Source organism: Gadus morhua, chromosome 21, assembly GCF_902167405.1.
Source record: "Gadus morhua chromosome 21, gadMor3.0, whole genome shotgun sequence".
NCBI classification, from domain to species: domain Eukaryota; kingdom Metazoa; phylum Chordata; class Actinopteri; order Gadiformes; family Gadidae; genus Gadus; species Gadus morhua.
The window spans coordinates 8,960,316-8,978,983 of NC_044068.1; the positions used below are offsets into that span (position 1 = coordinate 8,960,316).

Consider the following 18,668-nt stretch of genomic DNA (forward strand, 5'->3'; position numbering starts at 1 on the left):
CTCACCGCCCCCCGCCCCCCCCCCCCCCCCCCCAACAACACGGACAACAAATAAGCAACACCAAAAAAAAAATACTATTGTTTCGCACTCCTCCATTTTTGCAAAGAACCTACTAACCTTCTATACTGACACGGTAACGTTCTACCCTTCCGTTTGGCTTGTTTGTTGTCCCCGTCAGGAGAAGTGCAGGTCCCCTACTACACCTCCCCCTCCCCCCGTTCTCCCCATCTGGCTTGCTCCCCCTGCAGATGAGCCCGCTTGCTAATTAGGCCTGACCTGTTAATTAGCCCACTAATGAGAGTTCTAACGAGGGACAGCGAGACCCATCATAGCAGTAAGGACCGGATATTCAACACCAGACACAAAATACTTCTTGGCCTTTCTTATTGTGTTCGTTGGAGCAGCCGCAACCATCCCCAGGAAAAAAACATTATTTCTCAGGGTGGGGGGAAAATGTAGATTCATGAGTCTATTCACAAATTCCCAAAATCTTTTTGTTTATGGAATTTTATTTTTTATGAATAAAATCCCTTTTGTCATAGGTTTGCCTATGTGTGTTTACATTATTGCACCCATCACATCATACCATTAAACCCACGTTACTTTGCTGTCATTTAGCGCCTTCATGCTCTGTTATGTTATAATAGCGTTTTCTTAAGCTTGTAGCGACTGGAGTAGCTCGAGAAATCAGTAGCCCTATGTATCGAAACAAGAATAGAGTTTGAATCTAGTCGTGCTCCGAGAATCCCAATTGAAACGAAACGTAATACACTGAAGGGTTCCCATCACTTATTATTCCTGGAAACATGTTAATGCTAACAGGATATGCTAATTCCTGGCTCTGATGAACGTCAGTGCCATCAAATCCTTGTACAAAATCAATTTCAGAGATGTTTTGGATATTTTGTTTCAGTTTGTTGCCTGGGCTACAGATCTTCTTGACATGTGATCCAGGAATCATTTGTCAGCAAAACAAACCGTAGAGAGCGTTCTTCCTTCAGTGACCTGTTTTGGATTAGCCCACCGTACTAAATACACACACACACAAACAGTACACTTCAACGGTTTGTGCATGTCTGTGTTTTTTTGTACTTGCATGTGTATTCTGGCTCTGAACTCTGTGGGCTCTGACCTCTATGGGTTCATGTGTGGGTTCGTGTGTGGGTTTGTGGGTTTGTGTGTGTGCTGTCTGTGCATGTGTGTGTGTATGTGTGTGTGTGTGTGTGTGTGTGTGTGTGTGTGTGTGTGTGTGTGTGTGTGTGTGTGTGTGTGTGTGTGTGTGTGTGTGTGTGTTTACCTCCAGTAAGTCTATCATGCGGGTCATTTGGGAATAGATCAGGACGCGGTGTCCTTGAGTCTTGAGACGACTCAGAAGGATGTCCAGGGTTTGCAGCTTGCCACTCTCCGTAATGAGACTCTCCTTATCTGAGAGAGAGACAGTGAGAGGGAGCGAGAACGAGAGCGAGAACGAGAACGAGAGGGGGAGAGAGAGGGAGGCAGAGAGCGAAAGGAAGAGAGAGTGGATAAGAAGAGAGAGGGGGGTAGAAAAGGAAGTTAGACTCTTGATCTCAATGTATAGTTTTATGGCAAGTTATTGTTTATTAATATGCATTGTTATAACAACCATTAATATTATTCATACAATTAGACAAGGCTCATTCTGGAAAATACTGGTAGGTTGAAGTGTTGTGTTGAATAGGCAATGCTGATTGAGAACCTAAGTAGAAAAGGTCATCGTCCTTTCATCGGAATACATCTGGTGTGAAAACCGAAGTGGGCCACTTCTCAGGAGCCCTGACAAGGTCCCGCGTTCAACGTAATAAATAAAGAGTGTGAACCCAGTGCGGGCAAACACACACACACACACACACACACACACTTCATCCAGGGGGATCGTGGGTGAGCCCTAATCAATACACTGATAAACCAGGGTGGATTTTCCTGGATTAAGAGCCTTTCACTACCACGGATCAGCCCGGCCTGCTCACTCCCCCCTTAACACCGCGCCGATCTGCTGCTTACACCGGGCTCACGCACCCCATCGACCACACCGGGGAACGACTGGCAAACAGAGCGGCCGTGTGTATAGGGAGGAGGAGCCCACAAAGAGAGAGGCCAGGGACGATGATGATGATGTGACTTAAAATCCATCGCACACAAAAGGGCCCAAAGTGAGAGCAAATTGAAGCCCCCCTGGGCAGCGGGGTCTTGGAGAAAGCAAACGCAAAAAAAGGGGTGAATTAGGTCCCCTGGCGCCTTAGCCCTGTAGTCATTGACCGCAGTGGGCTGAGAAAGAGGAGCTGCTATGGCTGGGACCCGACAGGTCTGTTTCTGGAAGCGGTGGTTAGGCCTCCATCACAGACCACGCTAATGAGAATTTGACATTGGCTTCTCACAGTGGGCCAGAGAGAGAGAGAGAGAGAGAGAGAGAGAGAGAGAGAGAGAGAGAGAGAGAGAGAGAGAGAGAGAGAGAGAGAGAGAGAGAGAGAGAGAGAGAGAGAGAGATCCCGCCTGACGTGACTTTCTTACATAATATCTGCTACTTCTGCATGAGACATTAAGTGCATGTGCACGCATGTGTGTATTTATGTGTAGGCACACATGCGTATGTGTGTGTGAGAGAGAGAGTGATCGAGAGGGAGAGGGGGAGACTGGGGGGGGGTCACCATCGACCTGCTGACAGGTCCACTATGGTGGCCTGGCTGAGGGTCGCGACCCCGCACAGGGCCAAGGCCTAAAAAAAGACCAGGGTCTGGGCGGGCCCGGGGCAGGGGTTGGGGGGGGTCCAGGGGTCGGGGGGTCGGGCCACGGAGTGTCCCAGTGGGAGGGTGACCGGTGGGTCCACCAGGCGCTGGACCTCAACACTTGTTCCGGAGCCCCTTTGTAACGCCTAAAACCCGCGGGTATAACACATGTTCTGGCCCCGTTTCCTTGCTTTGTTTGCTTGTTATAGACCGAGCCGACCACCGTGAAACTATAATAAAATAGGAGAGGACAAAGAATCCCAAACGCCCCTTACAATACCAACGTCGCACTGAAAAGGCGAATGGCATACGTCTGAAACACCTTCGACCGGGAGGTTATTCTTTTTCTTTCTCCGGGCTACGGCGGCATAATCCAAACGGGGGCGTCAAGAGAGCCAGCAGTTCCAGAAGCAGCCCCATGCTAATGCGTACTAGCCCTGAACCCTGAACCCTGACCCCTGGGTCACATCGCCCGCATCCCAACAGACCCCCTACCCTCCAAAGGTCAGGCCCTGTGGAGGTGTTAAAGAGGAACTAATAGGGCCCCCCCCAAGGGGTCACACCCTGGGGATGGGAGATCGGGAGAAGGGTGTCTGTTGAAAGCCAGCGGTTTGTGCTCTGACACAACAAGAGCTCAAACACGTAAAAAAAAATACCTTCAAAATAAAAGCGTGTGAGGGGTTGTTGTGGAACTTCTGCACTGTATATATGGACCTTGTCGTAACTATGGAGAGTGAAATACGCCGGGAAGAAAGTCAAAGAGGGACCCAGCCACGTGCGCCGGGCGTGTGGCTCCCAGCTTGCGTGTGCGTGTGTGTGAGAAGGCTGCGGGCCCCAAGACAAAAGTCTGCCTTCTGCCCTCGACAGACCTCTAATTGACTCTGGCGTCAGGAGAAAACACAGAGGGGAGCGCAGAGCAACGCGGACAGAGAATAGAAGCCAAAATGAAAGGGTGGCAGCGGGCGGGAGAGCCCATAAAAGACGGGGGGGAGAGAGAGAGTACGAAGGAGTAACAAAGCCACGGAAATCAGTGGATTCCTCAAATCCCACATCATTCAGAATGTGTAAAAGACAGATAGCCGGGAGAGATTTGTCGGGGCTCGGATATGATCAGCGGTGGTAATGTGCAGGCAGGGAGGAGGGAGAACGGGAAGGAGGAGGAAGACGTGGGCTTGTTTGACTTCGAGACTGGGTGCAGTGAACTCAGCGGTGGTGGAGGCCGCGGTGGTGTTGTGGTCTGGACCCTGGCTGGCTGGGCCTCTCCCCACCGCCGGTGCCAGGCTCACCGGGGCCAGCTCCCAGTCAAGGGCAGCCGCCCGAGAACCACCGGCCTCCGTGCCAACCCTCCAGAGTCCCCCCAGAACCCCCATCCCGACAAAACACAGACACACACACACACGCACACACACACAAACATAGTAATACCCTTCAGACCACCAACAATCCGGTTTGTTTTTTTTATCACAGATTGAATCCCAGCATCCCAGACTCTATGTCGTGTTTGAAACAGGGGTCATCTCGTCTACGATTTTGCGGGCAAATTTGCTCCAACAGCACTATTATGGGGATTCAAGCTTTTCAATTGGTAGATAATTCGTCTGGTCGGTTTCTCCTTGAGGTGGCGCTCTGTGCCCCGGCTGAAGGTCTGGGCGTGGGCCTGCTTGGTTTGTTCACAGCGAGAGCATTGTAACAGGCTTTAAACAAAAGCTGAATAGATGGATATGATATGATACTTTAACAAGAATACATTAGAGGAATAGCAGGAGACAACCGGAGACGGAGAGAAAGAAAAAGTCCTCACGTGTCTCCACCCCCCCCCGGCCAAAAGGCTGACGTCTAACCGATCCCACCCGCGTGCGTAGTACCCAACATTTGCATCTCTGTGGCCTTCCCACGTCGGGGGTGGCCGGGTTCAAAACATTTAGCGCTGAGCTTACAAAATGTTCCATTTCCAGAGGACACTGGCACATCCCAAAAAGCATCAACATGACTGTGATTGGGTGAGGGCTTTGGTGGTCCGCCCGGTGCCAGCACAACGTTCAGAGCTTATGTAACACAGTACACAAGGCTGCGGAGCGACGCACGAGTGGGGGCTCTCAAAAAAAAAAGAAAAAACAAAGTGAGTGAATTCGATGTTGTGAATCAAACATGATACACGGATTACAGAGGGCTTAGCGCGCCTCTGATTGTATTGGCGTAGCGGTGGCCGCCCAACTTAGCCCACACTGCAGCGTCTCCGTGGATAGGTGGTGTGAGACGTGTGAACACGTGTAATCCTGCAAAGAGTCCGGTGAGCCGAAAGCTGAGGACCAGGCATCGGTTCGTTGTTAAAAAAGGACTCCACGACGAAAGAACGAAAGAACCGACCTGGAAGTCCCACATATTGTAGGGATCACACACCCCTTGGGCAAAACCAAAGATGTGATACGGTCTCACACACACACACACACACACACACACACACACACACGCATGCACACGCACACGCACACACACCCCGAGGTTGCTATGGAAACGCACCACGAGGCTCACCACCTGCCCTGCCTCCGACTTGGGGATCAAACCCTCGTCCGGTTGGCCTGCTCCCCCTCCTCCGACCCGCCCCATCCACACCTCCTGCTACCAACATAGCACCTCCTCCTCCTCCTTCTCACCTATCCAACACACCTCCAGGTCCCCTCACGCTCCGCTCGTTACCCGCTACTGCCATCACCAACCCCCCCTTCCCATCCCCTACTGCCATCACCAACCCCCCATCCCATCCCCTACTACCATCATCACCCCCCCTCCCTCCATCTTACAAACAAACACACCCCATACTCGTTCAACCTCCACCCACCTCTCTCTCTCTGGACTATGTAATCCAATCCGTGTAGAGCCAGAGCTGGGGGCTTGACATGGTCCTGACCCAATTAGGGCCCCTGCTGCCAGCTAATTAACCCCGGCCGGCCCCGGTGCCTGGAGTCTGATACTCCCCGACCAGCCTCGCTGCTAATTTCATTAATACCACTGTATGGTCTTAGGCCCCCCCCCCCCCCCCCCCCCAAGCTCATCGTCTACAGCTTAGATGGGGAGGGAGGGGGGAGGGAGTGAGTGAGGGAGGAAAGGAGGGAAGGAAGGAGGGAAGAGGGAAGAGACAAGGAGCGTAGAGACAAATCGAAAGCAGGAAAGCAAACGAGAAAGAAAAGTAATATAAGGCAGAGCGCAAAAAGGAGGAAAATCAAATAGTAATATATAATAATAATAATAATAATTAAATATTGAAAGAAAGAAAGGGAGCCATTAAGGGAGAAGAGAGTGACAGACCAAGGGAAGGATTGGCTGAAAGATGAAGCACCCAAAAAAAAGGGAAAAAATCCTCAGAGATGATGAAAGAAGATGGATGGGTGGTTATGTGAGAAAGAGAGACAGATGGGGGGCAAGGGGGACGGATCGAATCAACGATTGAATCAAGCAGCGGGCCCCTCACTGTATAATGATACATTACACTGTGGAATCAATAAGTCAATGGCCAACACTTGTTCTGCTCTGCTGAGGATGGAAATATTAGCCCCGAGCTGTACGGGTGCTGCTTCTGCGCGTATCGACAGAATCCCCCTTAAACCTAATTTTCTGTTCGACTCAAGCACGGGGCCGACTAAGAGCCAGATGCCGGCAGGAGGTCGGGGCGAATCCCTGAACGGCGCCGTGACAAAGCCAGGGATGTCGGGCCTCGGGGCTTCTTTTTGGTAGGGACCCCCCTCGTCTGGGTTCTCCTGGAGAGAGATCTCACATGGAGCTCCCCCCACACTGATCACTACTACCATCCACACCACCCATTGAGCTATGTGCACACTCACTGACGTTCTGGAGCAATATGCTCGAGAACATCAGTGAGTGGGCCCTGCAACACTTCTGTATGATGTCTACATGTGTTTGAATGTCTATGAATGGCAGGAGATCATCCTCCTGGCCTCCCCCCGGGAGAGAGGAGGAGAGATGAGACAGGGAGTCTGATACCGGCTCCGGCTATGGCGTCAGACTCGGCGCCGCGTTGTGGGGTGGTCCCCACAACGCGGCCCGAAGCTCTGCATACCAGGAAGCCCACCGTGCTGCAGACATGGCCAGTGACAAGGACCCTGCTCGATAAACATCACCGCTGCAAGGGAGGGACACACACACACACACACACACACACACACACACACACACACACACACACACACACACACACACACACACACACACACACACACACACACACACACACACACACAATCCAAAAGAGAAGTTGTGTTGGGGACATAGAGGGGAAACAGAGATGATGGGAAAACGTGGCTAATGTCGCCCCCTACTGGCACGTTTTTCACTTTTGCTCCATCAACGCACGCTTTCTCCTTCTTAAAGGTGCAGTGGTATAGAGATGGAGAGTCGAGAGAGAGAGAGGAGGGTGAGACAGAGAGACAAACCTCACAATTGTTGTATTTGCTACAAGTATTAGTTTGAGGGTGGTGGTTCTGGCAGCCAAGCGAGACTGTTTTGGGAAGCGTACAGGCTAGCAGGGAGGGTACTAGAGAGGGAGGGAAGGAGAGCGAGAGAAAGGGAGAGGGAGGGAAAGAGAGAGTGAGGGAGAAAGAGAGAGAGAAATATAAAGTGAGATCAAGAGTGGAGAGAGAGGGGGGGGGCTCAGAGAGAGAGAGAGAGAGAGAGAGAGAGAGAGGGGGGGGGGGGCTCAGAGAGAGAGAGAGAGAGAGAGAGAGAGAGAGAGAGAGAGAGAGAGAGAGAGAGAGAGAGAGAGAGAGAGAGAGAGAGAGAGAGAGAGAGAGAGAGAGAGAGAGAGAGAGAGTCAGAGAGGGGGGGGGGGGGGGGGGTCAGAGAGATATGCTGCTGTGGCGAGCTGGGCCGTTGGTCGTTGCCCCTCTATCAGAGGGCAAGGGAAGCTTCCTGCCATTTTGCTACAGAGCTGCGTTCCTTTTGAAGGGACAGGAAGAGCCAAGCCACCGTTCCCACAGCCCGCCCGTTGGCTGGGGCTGGCCGGGCCCGTTCTCATAGTCTGAACCACACAATGACACTTTCACACGCACACGCACACACACACACACCCTAGTAGCTGAACACACACGCACAAGCAGTGTCGCTGAGGGGCCCGTGCACGGCGCATGCGCTCACTTAAAACAATCACACTCATAACACATAAAACATAAAACCTTTTATGCTCCCTAGCTGGCACGCACATCACGCGGGACACACACCTCCACCACTGGAACAACAGCGGGCTCCCAGCCGCCCCCATGCAGCCAGGCCAGGGGGGGGAACAGGGTGCAGGATGTACAGGGAGAGGGCTGTCATTTTGTGGCTGCCCCTCGCCTTCTAATTAGTGCTGGAGACGGACGGGCCACACAGACGCGGGACAGAGCGCCGCATGCGTCTTGATTGTGGAATGCGCCTCGAATAAACCCTTCGGGTTTTTCCTCTCTCAAACCGATAGAACATATGTTCAGAGTAGGATTTTGCTTTTCGAGGCAAATGGTTCATGTGTACATTTGAGAGAGGTTGTTGGGCAAAAAATAAATAAAAAAAAAACACACAAAAAAACACCCAAGGGTGTGTCGTAAAGCTCTCCAATTACAGTGCAGAGGCATCTCGCGTGTCCCCACCTCAAGGTATCAGTTAGAGACTCAACTGCATGGCTTCATATCCGGGCTGATAGCGGCCTGTCACATCCGTCTCTCTGATTATAACCATTACCCCCGCGTGATTGACCCCTACAGGGGGGGGGGGGGGACATACGTCTCTTCACGCTTTCCCTCCACCACCGGGAGGCAACAGCTGGCAACCGGAACAGAAACCCCACAAGTAGCTGCTGCGGTCCTTGCCTTGCTCAAGGGCACCGTAGGGAGGTAACCTCTGCTAGACGTTAAGTCAACTAAAAAGATATAATGACCACCATAATGCTACTCAATTGTATAGTTTCAAACACACACACACACACACACACACACACACACACACACAAGCATGAAGAGACCGACAAACATGCACAAAAGCAAAGATAAAAGTCTCTTTCTCCTTCATGACCTCACCACACACACCAGAGTTATTTCCTGAACTCCCTAGACATATAAACGTGACTAAGAGTAGACGGGCTGCTCTCCTATAGACCATCAACAGACTACCCCAACTCCACTAATGAAACCTATATCCCAGCAGGGGTGTGTGTGTGTGTGTAAGAGGGGGGGGGGGGGGGGTTAAGGTACCACCATTGTCCCCCCCCCCCCCCCCCCCCCCCCCCCCCCCCTGATTCTTAATAGTTCTCTGTGATGAGATCCATCTGCCGATATCAGTTGGCAGAGCTACTCCCGCTGCACACAAACACGCCACACAGCCATTTGTTCAGCTCGGCACTGTGGGACTGGGAACGTGTGTGTGTGTGTGTGTGTGTGTGTGTGTGTGTGTGTGTGTGTGTGTGTGTGTGTGTGTGTGTGTGTGTGTGTGTGTGTGTGTGTGTGTGTGTGTGTGTGTGGGGGAGGTAGAGATAAGGGGTGGATGGTGGGAACCCCCAGTCCGGGGCCTCGCTGTACATATCTGAGCCTTGATGTGTCGCAACAATGTGTTGTGTGTGGAGGACGGCTGCCACACCGCCGGGTCACTTCCTTCCTACCGAGGCTGAGAAACAAGACGGAGTCGCAAGGAGAGAGAGAGAGAGAGAGACAGAGAGCGAGAGAGCGAGGGACAGAGAGACAGAGAGAGAGAGAGAGGAGAGAGGGGACCAGGACCCAGGAATCAGTCCTGATCCCAGATCAGGCTGACGTCCTCTCCATCGGCAGTATGGACTGGGCCTGGAGGTGGGGTGAGCTGGCCCTGGATCTCCGTGTGTGTGTGTGTGTGTGTGTGTGTGTGTGTGTGTGTGTGTGTGTGTGTGTGTGTGTGTGTGTGTGTGTGTGTGTGTGTGTGTGTGTGTGTGTGTGTGTGTGTGTGTGTGTGTGTGTGTGTGTGTGTGTGTGTGTGTGTGTAATGGGTGGGCGTGTGTGAGGGCGGGGGGAGATCTCAGACTTTGGAGCGTGGGAGAGTATGTGTGTGTGTGTGTTGATGGGAGACACCTCAGGCCTGTGTGAACACAGTGACACTTGAAGTGAATGGAACCCATGGCGGGTACACACACACACACATAAACAGACGTGCGCACCACACGCACACACACACACACACACTTTATATATTATAGTGTTACCTAATGGAGCACTCGCACAATGACCAGTAGCTAAACTTCCTCACTTTGTCTGGCTTGACAAGGGCTTTCGTACTGTTCTCACTGACCGCCACCCTCCCCCCACCCCCATCATCACACACACACACAGACACACACACACACAGTGTTGATCCCGTGTACAGTATATTCAAGCTGGGAATTATACTTTTGGGCGAAGTTACGCCACACACTAAGAGAGAAGGCCGTTTATCGCAGGTAGAGAGGTCTGGGAAGGTCAGCATCAGGGGAAATGTAGTCTTTGTGAACCTGAGGCGTCTTATCTAACCCCGGGCCGGCGTCATTCATCTTGCTGCCTGGCAGCCAATCAGCACACACTCTGCTCTGGGTGACCTCCAACCCGGCCAGCGACACTCGCCTGATAAAGAGCCTGGGAGAGCAATCTCAGCACATGATGCCGAAAAACACGCATGCAACACACACGCAGACACGTCCGCATGAGATCCCCACTTAAGATGCTTTGGTGTGTGTGTGTGTGTGTGTGTGTGTGTGTGTGTGTGTGTGTGTGTGTGTGTGTGTGTGTGTGTGTGTGTGTGTGTGTGTGTGTGTGTGTGTGTGTGTGTGTGTGTGTGTGCGCGTACTAATAGCTGTGTTTGTTGCATACATCGGAACATGTGTACAACTACCTCCATTACAAAACCAATTGAAGTACGAGCGGGTTCAATTGTTCCTCAGACACAATCAGAAGATGTCGATTTGTTTGCCCTACATTCAAGCGACCTCCCTACACCATAGCTCGTGTTACTCCGTCATTTATTCACGACGACAGACAGACGGGTACTCAAGACAGACGACTTGTCCTTGTTTCTTTTTTGAAAGGGTTGCAAACCCTCTCTCTCTTTCTCTCGCAAATAATCAAACGATTATAAACGTTTTTTTTCATTCATTGGTGCTCGTCTGATTGACAACAACAGGGCTCTTCCCCCATCCTCCCTTCCCTTCCTTCACTTCCCACATTCCTTTATCTCATAACCAACACACCGGCTCTGCTATCTTGCAGACGCCAAACACACACACACACACACACACACCACTCACCGGGTATCCTGATAAAGGACCAGCCGTGGCGAGGACAGACGGCCATGGCGCCCCCGGGTCGTCGCGGCAGGAAGGCGTTGGCCCGGGTGGCCCAATCAGAGGCCAGCTCCGGGGAGCCGTAGAGGAAACACTGCTTGGAGGCCACGCCCCCGCCGCTCCGCGTCAGCCGCCACTCGTACTCTGCGCCGCGGTCGGGGATGTAGCGCTCCAGGGGCGCCGCCGTCACCTAGGCAACCGAGGGAGGAGGTGGAGTTAGCGATTTCAGGTCTGAGCTGGAGAAAGGTTTTGCAGGACGAAAAACCTTATCTGCTGGAAACGAGAATCGCCTGGCTGAGCCTCTTCCACTCGATCGGTTCGGGGGGGCGTAGGAGCTATTATTTGAGTGTAATATGTTGGAAATGGCCTAGCCATCCGTAGGCTATTAGTGAGGGAAACGCACTGTGAGAATATATCCGTGTGCCGGCCTCCGTAGGAGCCCATTTCGATTTTTCAGGGCTACCCATCAGGGCATTTTTCTTCCCTGATTGGTTCGGGGAAATCCATCTTGCCTGTCAATCACAGGTGCGGGAAATACAATCCTTCTCAATGGTGGAGAAACGTGAGGGGTGAGGGGGGGGGTAGAGCAGAGAGTGAGAGGTTGTCCTTATTTGGGTACATATTATTTCCTGCCCTCTCTTTTCTGCTCTCTCTCTCTCTCTCTCTCTCTCTCTCTCTCTCTCTCTCTCTCTCTCTCTCTCTCTCTCTCTCTCTCTCTCTCTCTCTCTCTCTCTCTCTCTCTCTCTCTCTCTCTCTCTCTCTCTCTCTCTAATCTGATCGACAGCCGCAGCTTTTTAAAGCAGTATCATTACTAATGCTTTGCCTTTTTCATTCTATGTACCCTGAACACGAGCGACATTGTCTTCAGCCGCCTGGTCCTGTGAGAACCCTGACAGCGTCTAGCCCAGCTGAATTCGGTGGAAGGCAGGAAGCCGCCCCGCCGGGAGCCCTGCTCTTTACTGACTCAGCAGGCCGCCTGTGTTCTCCAACGGAGCAGGAAAAGCCAAACAAACACCTGGGCACCCAGGGGTGGTCACACACCCACACACACGCACGCACAAACACACACACACACACACAGGACCACGGGACGTTTCATTCTGTTTGTTTTAAGTGCAGCTGGAAGTCTGCTGGAAATCACACACACTAGCACACGCACCCACTCACACGCACCCACTCACACGCACGCACGCACACACACGCTAACAGATGAGAATTGTGCATTGTTGCTGGCTCTCCTCTCACCTTCCTTTCCAATTCCCTTCTCACCACACACAACCCTGATCTAACACACACACACACACACACACACACACACACACACACACACACACACACACACACACACACACACACACACACACACACACACACACACGCTCCTCTTCCACACCTTCTCATAGCACACCAACCTAATATCTCCGGCAATGCATAACCTCTCATACAAACGCACGCATGCCCACACACACACACACTCTCCTACCCTGGGTGCGGCGATGAAGAGGAACTTGGGGGGCAGGGCAGGCTGGCAGGGCCGCACTGTGGAGGTGGCAGACCGTCGGTTGTGGATCCTCACGTCCCTGTGCCCCAACACGCCTGGCCTGTGGGCCGTGAACACCAGCTCCTGGAACGCACACACACACACACACACACACACACACACACACACACACACACACACACACACACACACACACACACACACACACACACACACACACACACACACACACACACACACACACGATTAGTACACAATAGGGTGAGAGACCACACATCTAAAGTGATAGTACTCTTAAGTTACCATAGAGCAAAAATAATTACTATTGAATGATAATGATGACATGTTCAAACTGATAATTCCCTAGAAAAGACAATTCCTTGAAACGCCTGCAATGTTGCGCAAGAAAATATGATTTTGTGGAAGATGTTTCCCGAAGGCTTGACATAACAACACAACGTTAGCACAATTTATGTGACCGCAGCAGGATTAAGATGGTAGGACTGCAAGCCCTGCCTCTGCTGTACACTAAACTTTTTGCGTGATGCGTGGCTTTAATCGTACATAAAAAACGAGCAAAAAACTGCAAACTCAGCTGAAGATTAAGGGGAAAGAGATAACAGAGCATGATAATAAAGCAGTGCATAGATAGAGAGATAGCTTGATAAACCAGCAATTACACACATGAAATGTGTGCGTGACACATGATGTTTCAAAATGACCTCAGAGAAAAAATGTAATGGATACACAGTGCCTCCAAGAGGCGGATTCGGGTAGTGCGACTACTCAGTGGGATTGATATATTGGACAGAGCAGCGCAGTGGAAACGGCATCCCACTGTGAAATGGAAATAGCTCTAGGATTACGGGAAGAGCCTACAAGTCCATGCCAACCCCCAACAGGAACAGGAAGCCAGGGGTGCAGTGTGTACGTGAGACGAGAGACATTGAGAGAGAGACAGCGAGAGGGAAACAGACCAAGAGACCTCAGAGAGGGCCATGTTGGGTGCCAAATACTTCAGAAATGAACCCCATTTTAATAAAAGGGTGTGTACTTAAAATGTCAAGGGTTTTGCCCAGTCGTAAAACTTATAGTCCTTCTAATTGCCTCAAAGGAAAGTCCACATCATGCCCAAGGTGCTCATGGCAACACCACATACACACAAGTAAATCCTGAGGCATTAACAAGACAATTACAAGAGCATTGCTAGGGTGCATAGCAATCGACACCCTGCCGCGTTTTGGGAGCCGTCCCCGCGGCTAGAACCGTTAGCAAGCATTAAGCGCCCCACTCCCACTTTGTTCTCAAAGCGTGGTGCCAACAAGCTAACCAGCTAGGGCTGTGGAGCGGCGGGGGTGTTAAGGACGGGCCTGGGTTCAGTTTTTATTTTACGGCTCTCAAAGTGAAACCCTTTTTTTAACGACTGCGTTCTAAAGTGTAAACAGGGCTGCCGGGCCGGGCCTCTGAGTCCCGGCTCCGCTCGGTGGGAGGAACCCAAGGAGCAGGGGCCGCGGGCGGACGCCGGGGGATGGAATTACCACGCCTCTCTGGCTCCCGCGCCTTCCACCCAATACATGAATGGATCCGGGCGAGGTGTGGTGATCGGGTATCTGATACCTGCCGGCGAGGGGGTGGAGCCAGAGAGGCTGGACGGAGGGCCCTGTCCTATCGATTAGTGGATTCATTTGTAAAAGATCTCTGATGCAGAGGGGATGAGGGGAAACTCAACGTCCCAGGTATGCCAGCTGGGGATGTTTGCCCCGGTCTGAACTCACTATACTACTACTGTGGTTACAGATTAGAGTGAAGTAACTTGGGACTCGGGGACTCTGGGCCGTGTGGTCATTCCCAGGGTTCTGTGCGGCAGAGTCTTGCACAGAAAAACTGCCATTTATCTACTTCCTGGACAGGGTCCATTTCCACTTGAAAGATAGCTTTTAATTAACCCCAACCCGCAGGGAAACTAACCCTATAGCCGGAAGACTGCACACATCAGTTCATGAAAATCGGAGAGGAAAATACAAGGACTGTCACGCTGTCGACGAGCTGAAGAGAAAATTGCTCGTCTAATCTGCTACTGCTTGTCTGTGGGCGGTAGAGCAGCCCCTAGTACCTTTCCTCTACATACTTTGACTGTGGACGTCTGACGGATAGTTCTACACAGGCCTGCAGGGATCGGACTAGGTTGGGAGGAAGATCCGGTTCCATGTTGGATCTCATCGGAGGGGTGGAGGGGGCAGAAAGCAAGCCGTCTGAATCCACCCTCCCAAACGACCAATAGCTACACACACATGCACCAGTATAATCGTACTCAAGTACGGTGTGTGTCCGTGTGTGTTTGTATGAAGGAGTGTGTCTGTCTTATCCAGAGATTGAGTATATCACTATGAGAATGTTGATAATGGTGATGATGATGAACATCGTTGTTGTCATTATGGATACCATCATTATTTAGGATATTCTCCATCTTACGGTGGAAATGTACTGGATAGTATTGACCCTTTTGTGTATATGTAGGCGTGTATGCATGGATGTATGTATGTAGGTAAGTGTATGCATGTATTTGCAATCATACCATATGTATGACATTTGTTTGTTACTTTTAAAAATGTGAGAAGGGAGGGCTTGATATAAGCTGCTTCTGCCCCTACTCTGGTTACGACCAATAAAAAAAAAAGTCATTCAATCATTAATTTGTTAATGTGTGTGTTCGTCCAGCCATCTGGGAATGTGTGTATCTGTCTGAGTGCGTTAGTCCAACTGTATGCTAATATGTGAATGTGTCCGTCTATCGTGCGTGCGTACCTGAAACAAGGGGCTGCTGTGTGTGTTGGGGAAGGCAGTGGGGCGGTTGAGCCACAGAATGAGGTCGCGGCGAGAGAGACACGTGTTCCCGGGTCCCTCGCCCCCCGACTCCCCCGATGCTGGTCCCCCGGTCTCCACCTCCACCTGCTCATCGGGCAGGTCAAACAGCCTCCGGTGATGGAGCCGGTAGGCGGCCTTCAGGGCTAAATACAGAGCTAACCACCTGGACAGAGAGTTAAAGTCATCTTTATGTCCACCCAGTAGTAGTAATAGTACATTTTGTTGCTAGGGTATGTAAAAATGATATCAGTTTGGTACTGGCTCTTAAAAAACACATTACATAACATAAGCGATCTGGTACTAGGATTTATAGCATGTAAATGACATGCATTTATGGTAATGTTTATCTCACAACCAATAGCCCAAACAACAATTAGCCAAACATATGGGAAAATATAACATCAATATACTATCATAACATCCAAATCTGACAAAGCATACCAACGATCGCGACACTTCACTCAGTTCCTCAAGCAGAAAATCATTCTGCTCTGCCTGTCTCTAAACATTAGGGGCGGGGCATGTGGGAGGTCACGACCGAGCAGTAGGCGGGGCTAAACCCACAATGCCTCTCTGTGTCCCTCTGAGTTCCCAGAAGAGACACAGGGGAAGGGGGGGGGGGGGGGGGGGGGGCGGGCCGACAGGAAGTGGAAGCCCACCTGTCCAGGGTGCCTCGCAGCATGACGTTGGACATCTCCGCCGGAGAGAGGTCCACGAAGCGGAGGAAGGAGAAGAAGCTGCCTTTGTCCTTCCCTGGGCCCAACACAAAACCGCGTGGGAGAGAGTCTTAATGATATGCAATGCAATGCAAACATCACTGAAAACAAACTGGCTACCATCGAGTAAAAATACATTATGAAAGTGTGATGATAAACAACAATTATGTGTCATGAATTTATAGAACAGGGCATGCTGAGGTTGAGGTGAGCAGTCTAATATGAAAGTATAAATTTCCCAGCAGTCAAAAAAAGGGGTTGGGGATAACAGAAATGGGGTATAAACTGACAAAATAACAATTTTCTTTTCATTTTGGGTGTGCGCTGTGTGCTTGAGGGGCCATGCATCAGCTCACCATCCCTGTGGAACAGGGACTGCTGAATGTGGTTTGGACAGAACGGAGAGAGCAGCGTCTGCAGCAGCCTGGGAGAGATGGAGAGATGGAGAGAAACCGTAAAACACTGATTTTGGTGTGTGTGGGGTCTCAGTGGTAGAACAGTCGCCACGGGATGTTCTGTCATACAATCACGAGACATCCATGTCCATGTACCAGTTTGTGGTGGATTTCTCTCCTTTCCGCTTCTAATTCACATTTGTGATGTCTGACACAACCTCCTTTTTGTGTCCTAAGCTGCCCCCCCCCCAAAAAAAAAAATCTATATTGCCTCAAAACCCCCCCACAAAGCTGAGCAACGGGGGAAGCCGCCCCCAGGGACATATGGTCTGGAGGAAGAAAACCATCATCAGCAGAAGCCAAATCCAGAAACTTCAAGGAACACAAGATGAGCAATGAAGTGAGACATTGGCCGACATGGTTTGTGTGCGTGTGTCTGTGTCTGTGTCTGTGTCTGTGTGTGTGTGTGTGTCTTTGTCTGTGTGTGTGCACCAGGAGAACTTACTTATTCTTGGCCTGGTTGTGTGTGTGCACGAGGCCTTGGCGGTAGAGGAACTTGGACATGATGTAGGGCTTGAGGGCCATGTGAAACGGAGAGCGGGTCTCCTGGCGCTCAAACAGGTCGGGATGGTTGCACACCTACGCACACAAACACACACACGGCCATTTAGTATGGACACACACACACACACACACACTTTGCCTAACACAACACAGCTGTAGGAAGAACACATGAATCCCTAACACCGCAAAAGCAATCCTGTAACTAATGTGGGCCGACCTTTTCATCCATCACTGACCGTGACCTGAGGGAGGCTGAATGTGTCAACTTCCCGCTAGAAAGCTTAATATCCACACTCACACAACATTTTTCCTCATGTACAGAAATAACTCTGCAGATGTTGTTTTGGACTAAAGGCTGAAATATGTCTGATAATTTATTCAACAACTAAGTAACCATTACAAGGGACCTCAAAAATAAGGAAAAAAAACAAGAAATGTGAACAAAATGATTGGGTTTGGTATAAATAAAACATCTGATCCATCCCCTAACCCTTGGGTTGGGGTAAGGGGGGAGGCTCTTTAGGAGGGAGTATCCGGAGGCGGTGGGGTGGGGGTGGGGGGGCTACCTTGCGGAACTGCATGACCAGGTTCATGAGGGAGGAGGTGGTGTTGTGGGACTGCTGGGCCGTGCCCATGGACGACTGCAGCAGGTCCTCGATGGAGATCTTGTTCCTCAGCGCCTGGTACAGGAGACGCTGGCGGCACGTCAGCTGGCAGTAGGTCAGGATCTCGATCTGGACACCCGAGAGGAGCAGGACGGGGAGGAGGAAGAGGAGGAGGAGGAGGAGGAGGTGGTCAGACTTAAGGAATGGTACAACCTGCACGTTGTTGACAGATAGGGTCAGGGAGTATACGCTCTGGCAGAGCATAGAAATCCATTTTTTATAATGGCTTTAGCTTCTGTGCTTCTGTGCTTCATGGCAGGGAACAGCAGCTCGAAACTGAGTAACAGCAGAAATTGTGGACCATGACCGTGACCTTTCAAACGCTTTGTAGGCGAATAGTCACAGAAGAGAAACAGAAAAGCAAAGTTCTGTTAGGAATTTTAGATGAGATACAAAAAGGCAGGATGCCAGAAAGTAGAGAAAATGAAAGCAAGTGAACTGTGGTGTTGGGGTTTCTGTCTTGTTAACCGGGAAGAAAATGAGAATAAAACCGCGTTGAGGAAAAAGTATATGGGCAGACAGGTCAGTATGCAGGGGTGAAAAAAGGAAAAGTGACAAAGACAGATGTGGGGGGGTGGTGAACATTGTGATGGGTCCCAAAGAATGTGTATGTGTGCGTGCATGTGCGTCCATCTGAAAGAACAACTGCGTGTGTGTGTGTGTGTGTGTGTGTGTGTGTGTGTGTGTGTGTGTGTGTGTGTGTGTGTGTGTGTGTGTGTGTGTGTGTACGTGCATGTCCTTCCGTCTGAAGGAACAAGTGTGTGTGTGTGTGTGTGTGCCAAGCATCTGTCACGAGGATCTGCCAACGCATGCATCACTCATGGCTTATTACAACCTTCCCAGAGAGAGGCAGAGGGATGGAGCTATTGCAACTACAGGAGGAGAACAAGAGCTTGGA

At 51.0% G+C, this 18,668-nt stretch overlaps 1 protein-coding gene across 7 annotated transcripts in view; it reads right to left on the bottom strand.

The window, feature by feature from the left end:
* The window catches only part of ino80 (INO80 complex ATPase subunit), a 40,806-nt gene that overhangs the window by 11,421 nt on the left and 10,717 nt on the right, over positions 1-18,668 (bottom strand). For all 7 annotated transcript variants that reach the window (XM_030346010.1, XM_030346004.1, XM_030346005.1 and 4 more), the window contains exons 21-28: positions 17,672-17,839; positions 17,047-17,180; positions 16,503-16,570; positions 16,090-16,183; positions 15,371-15,593; positions 12,548-12,688; positions 11,029-11,254; positions 1,298-1,425 (exon numbers count right to left, since the gene is read on the bottom strand). In XM_030346010.1, coding sequence (XP_030201870.1) covers positions 1,298-1,425; positions 11,029-11,254; positions 12,548-12,688; positions 15,371-15,593; positions 16,090-16,183; positions 16,503-16,570; positions 17,047-17,180; positions 17,672-17,839 — 1,182 coding nt within the window. The remainder of the gene's footprint in view (positions 1-1,297; positions 1,426-11,028; positions 11,255-12,547; positions 12,689-15,370; positions 15,594-16,089; positions 16,184-16,502; positions 16,571-17,046; positions 17,181-17,671; positions 17,840-18,668) is intronic.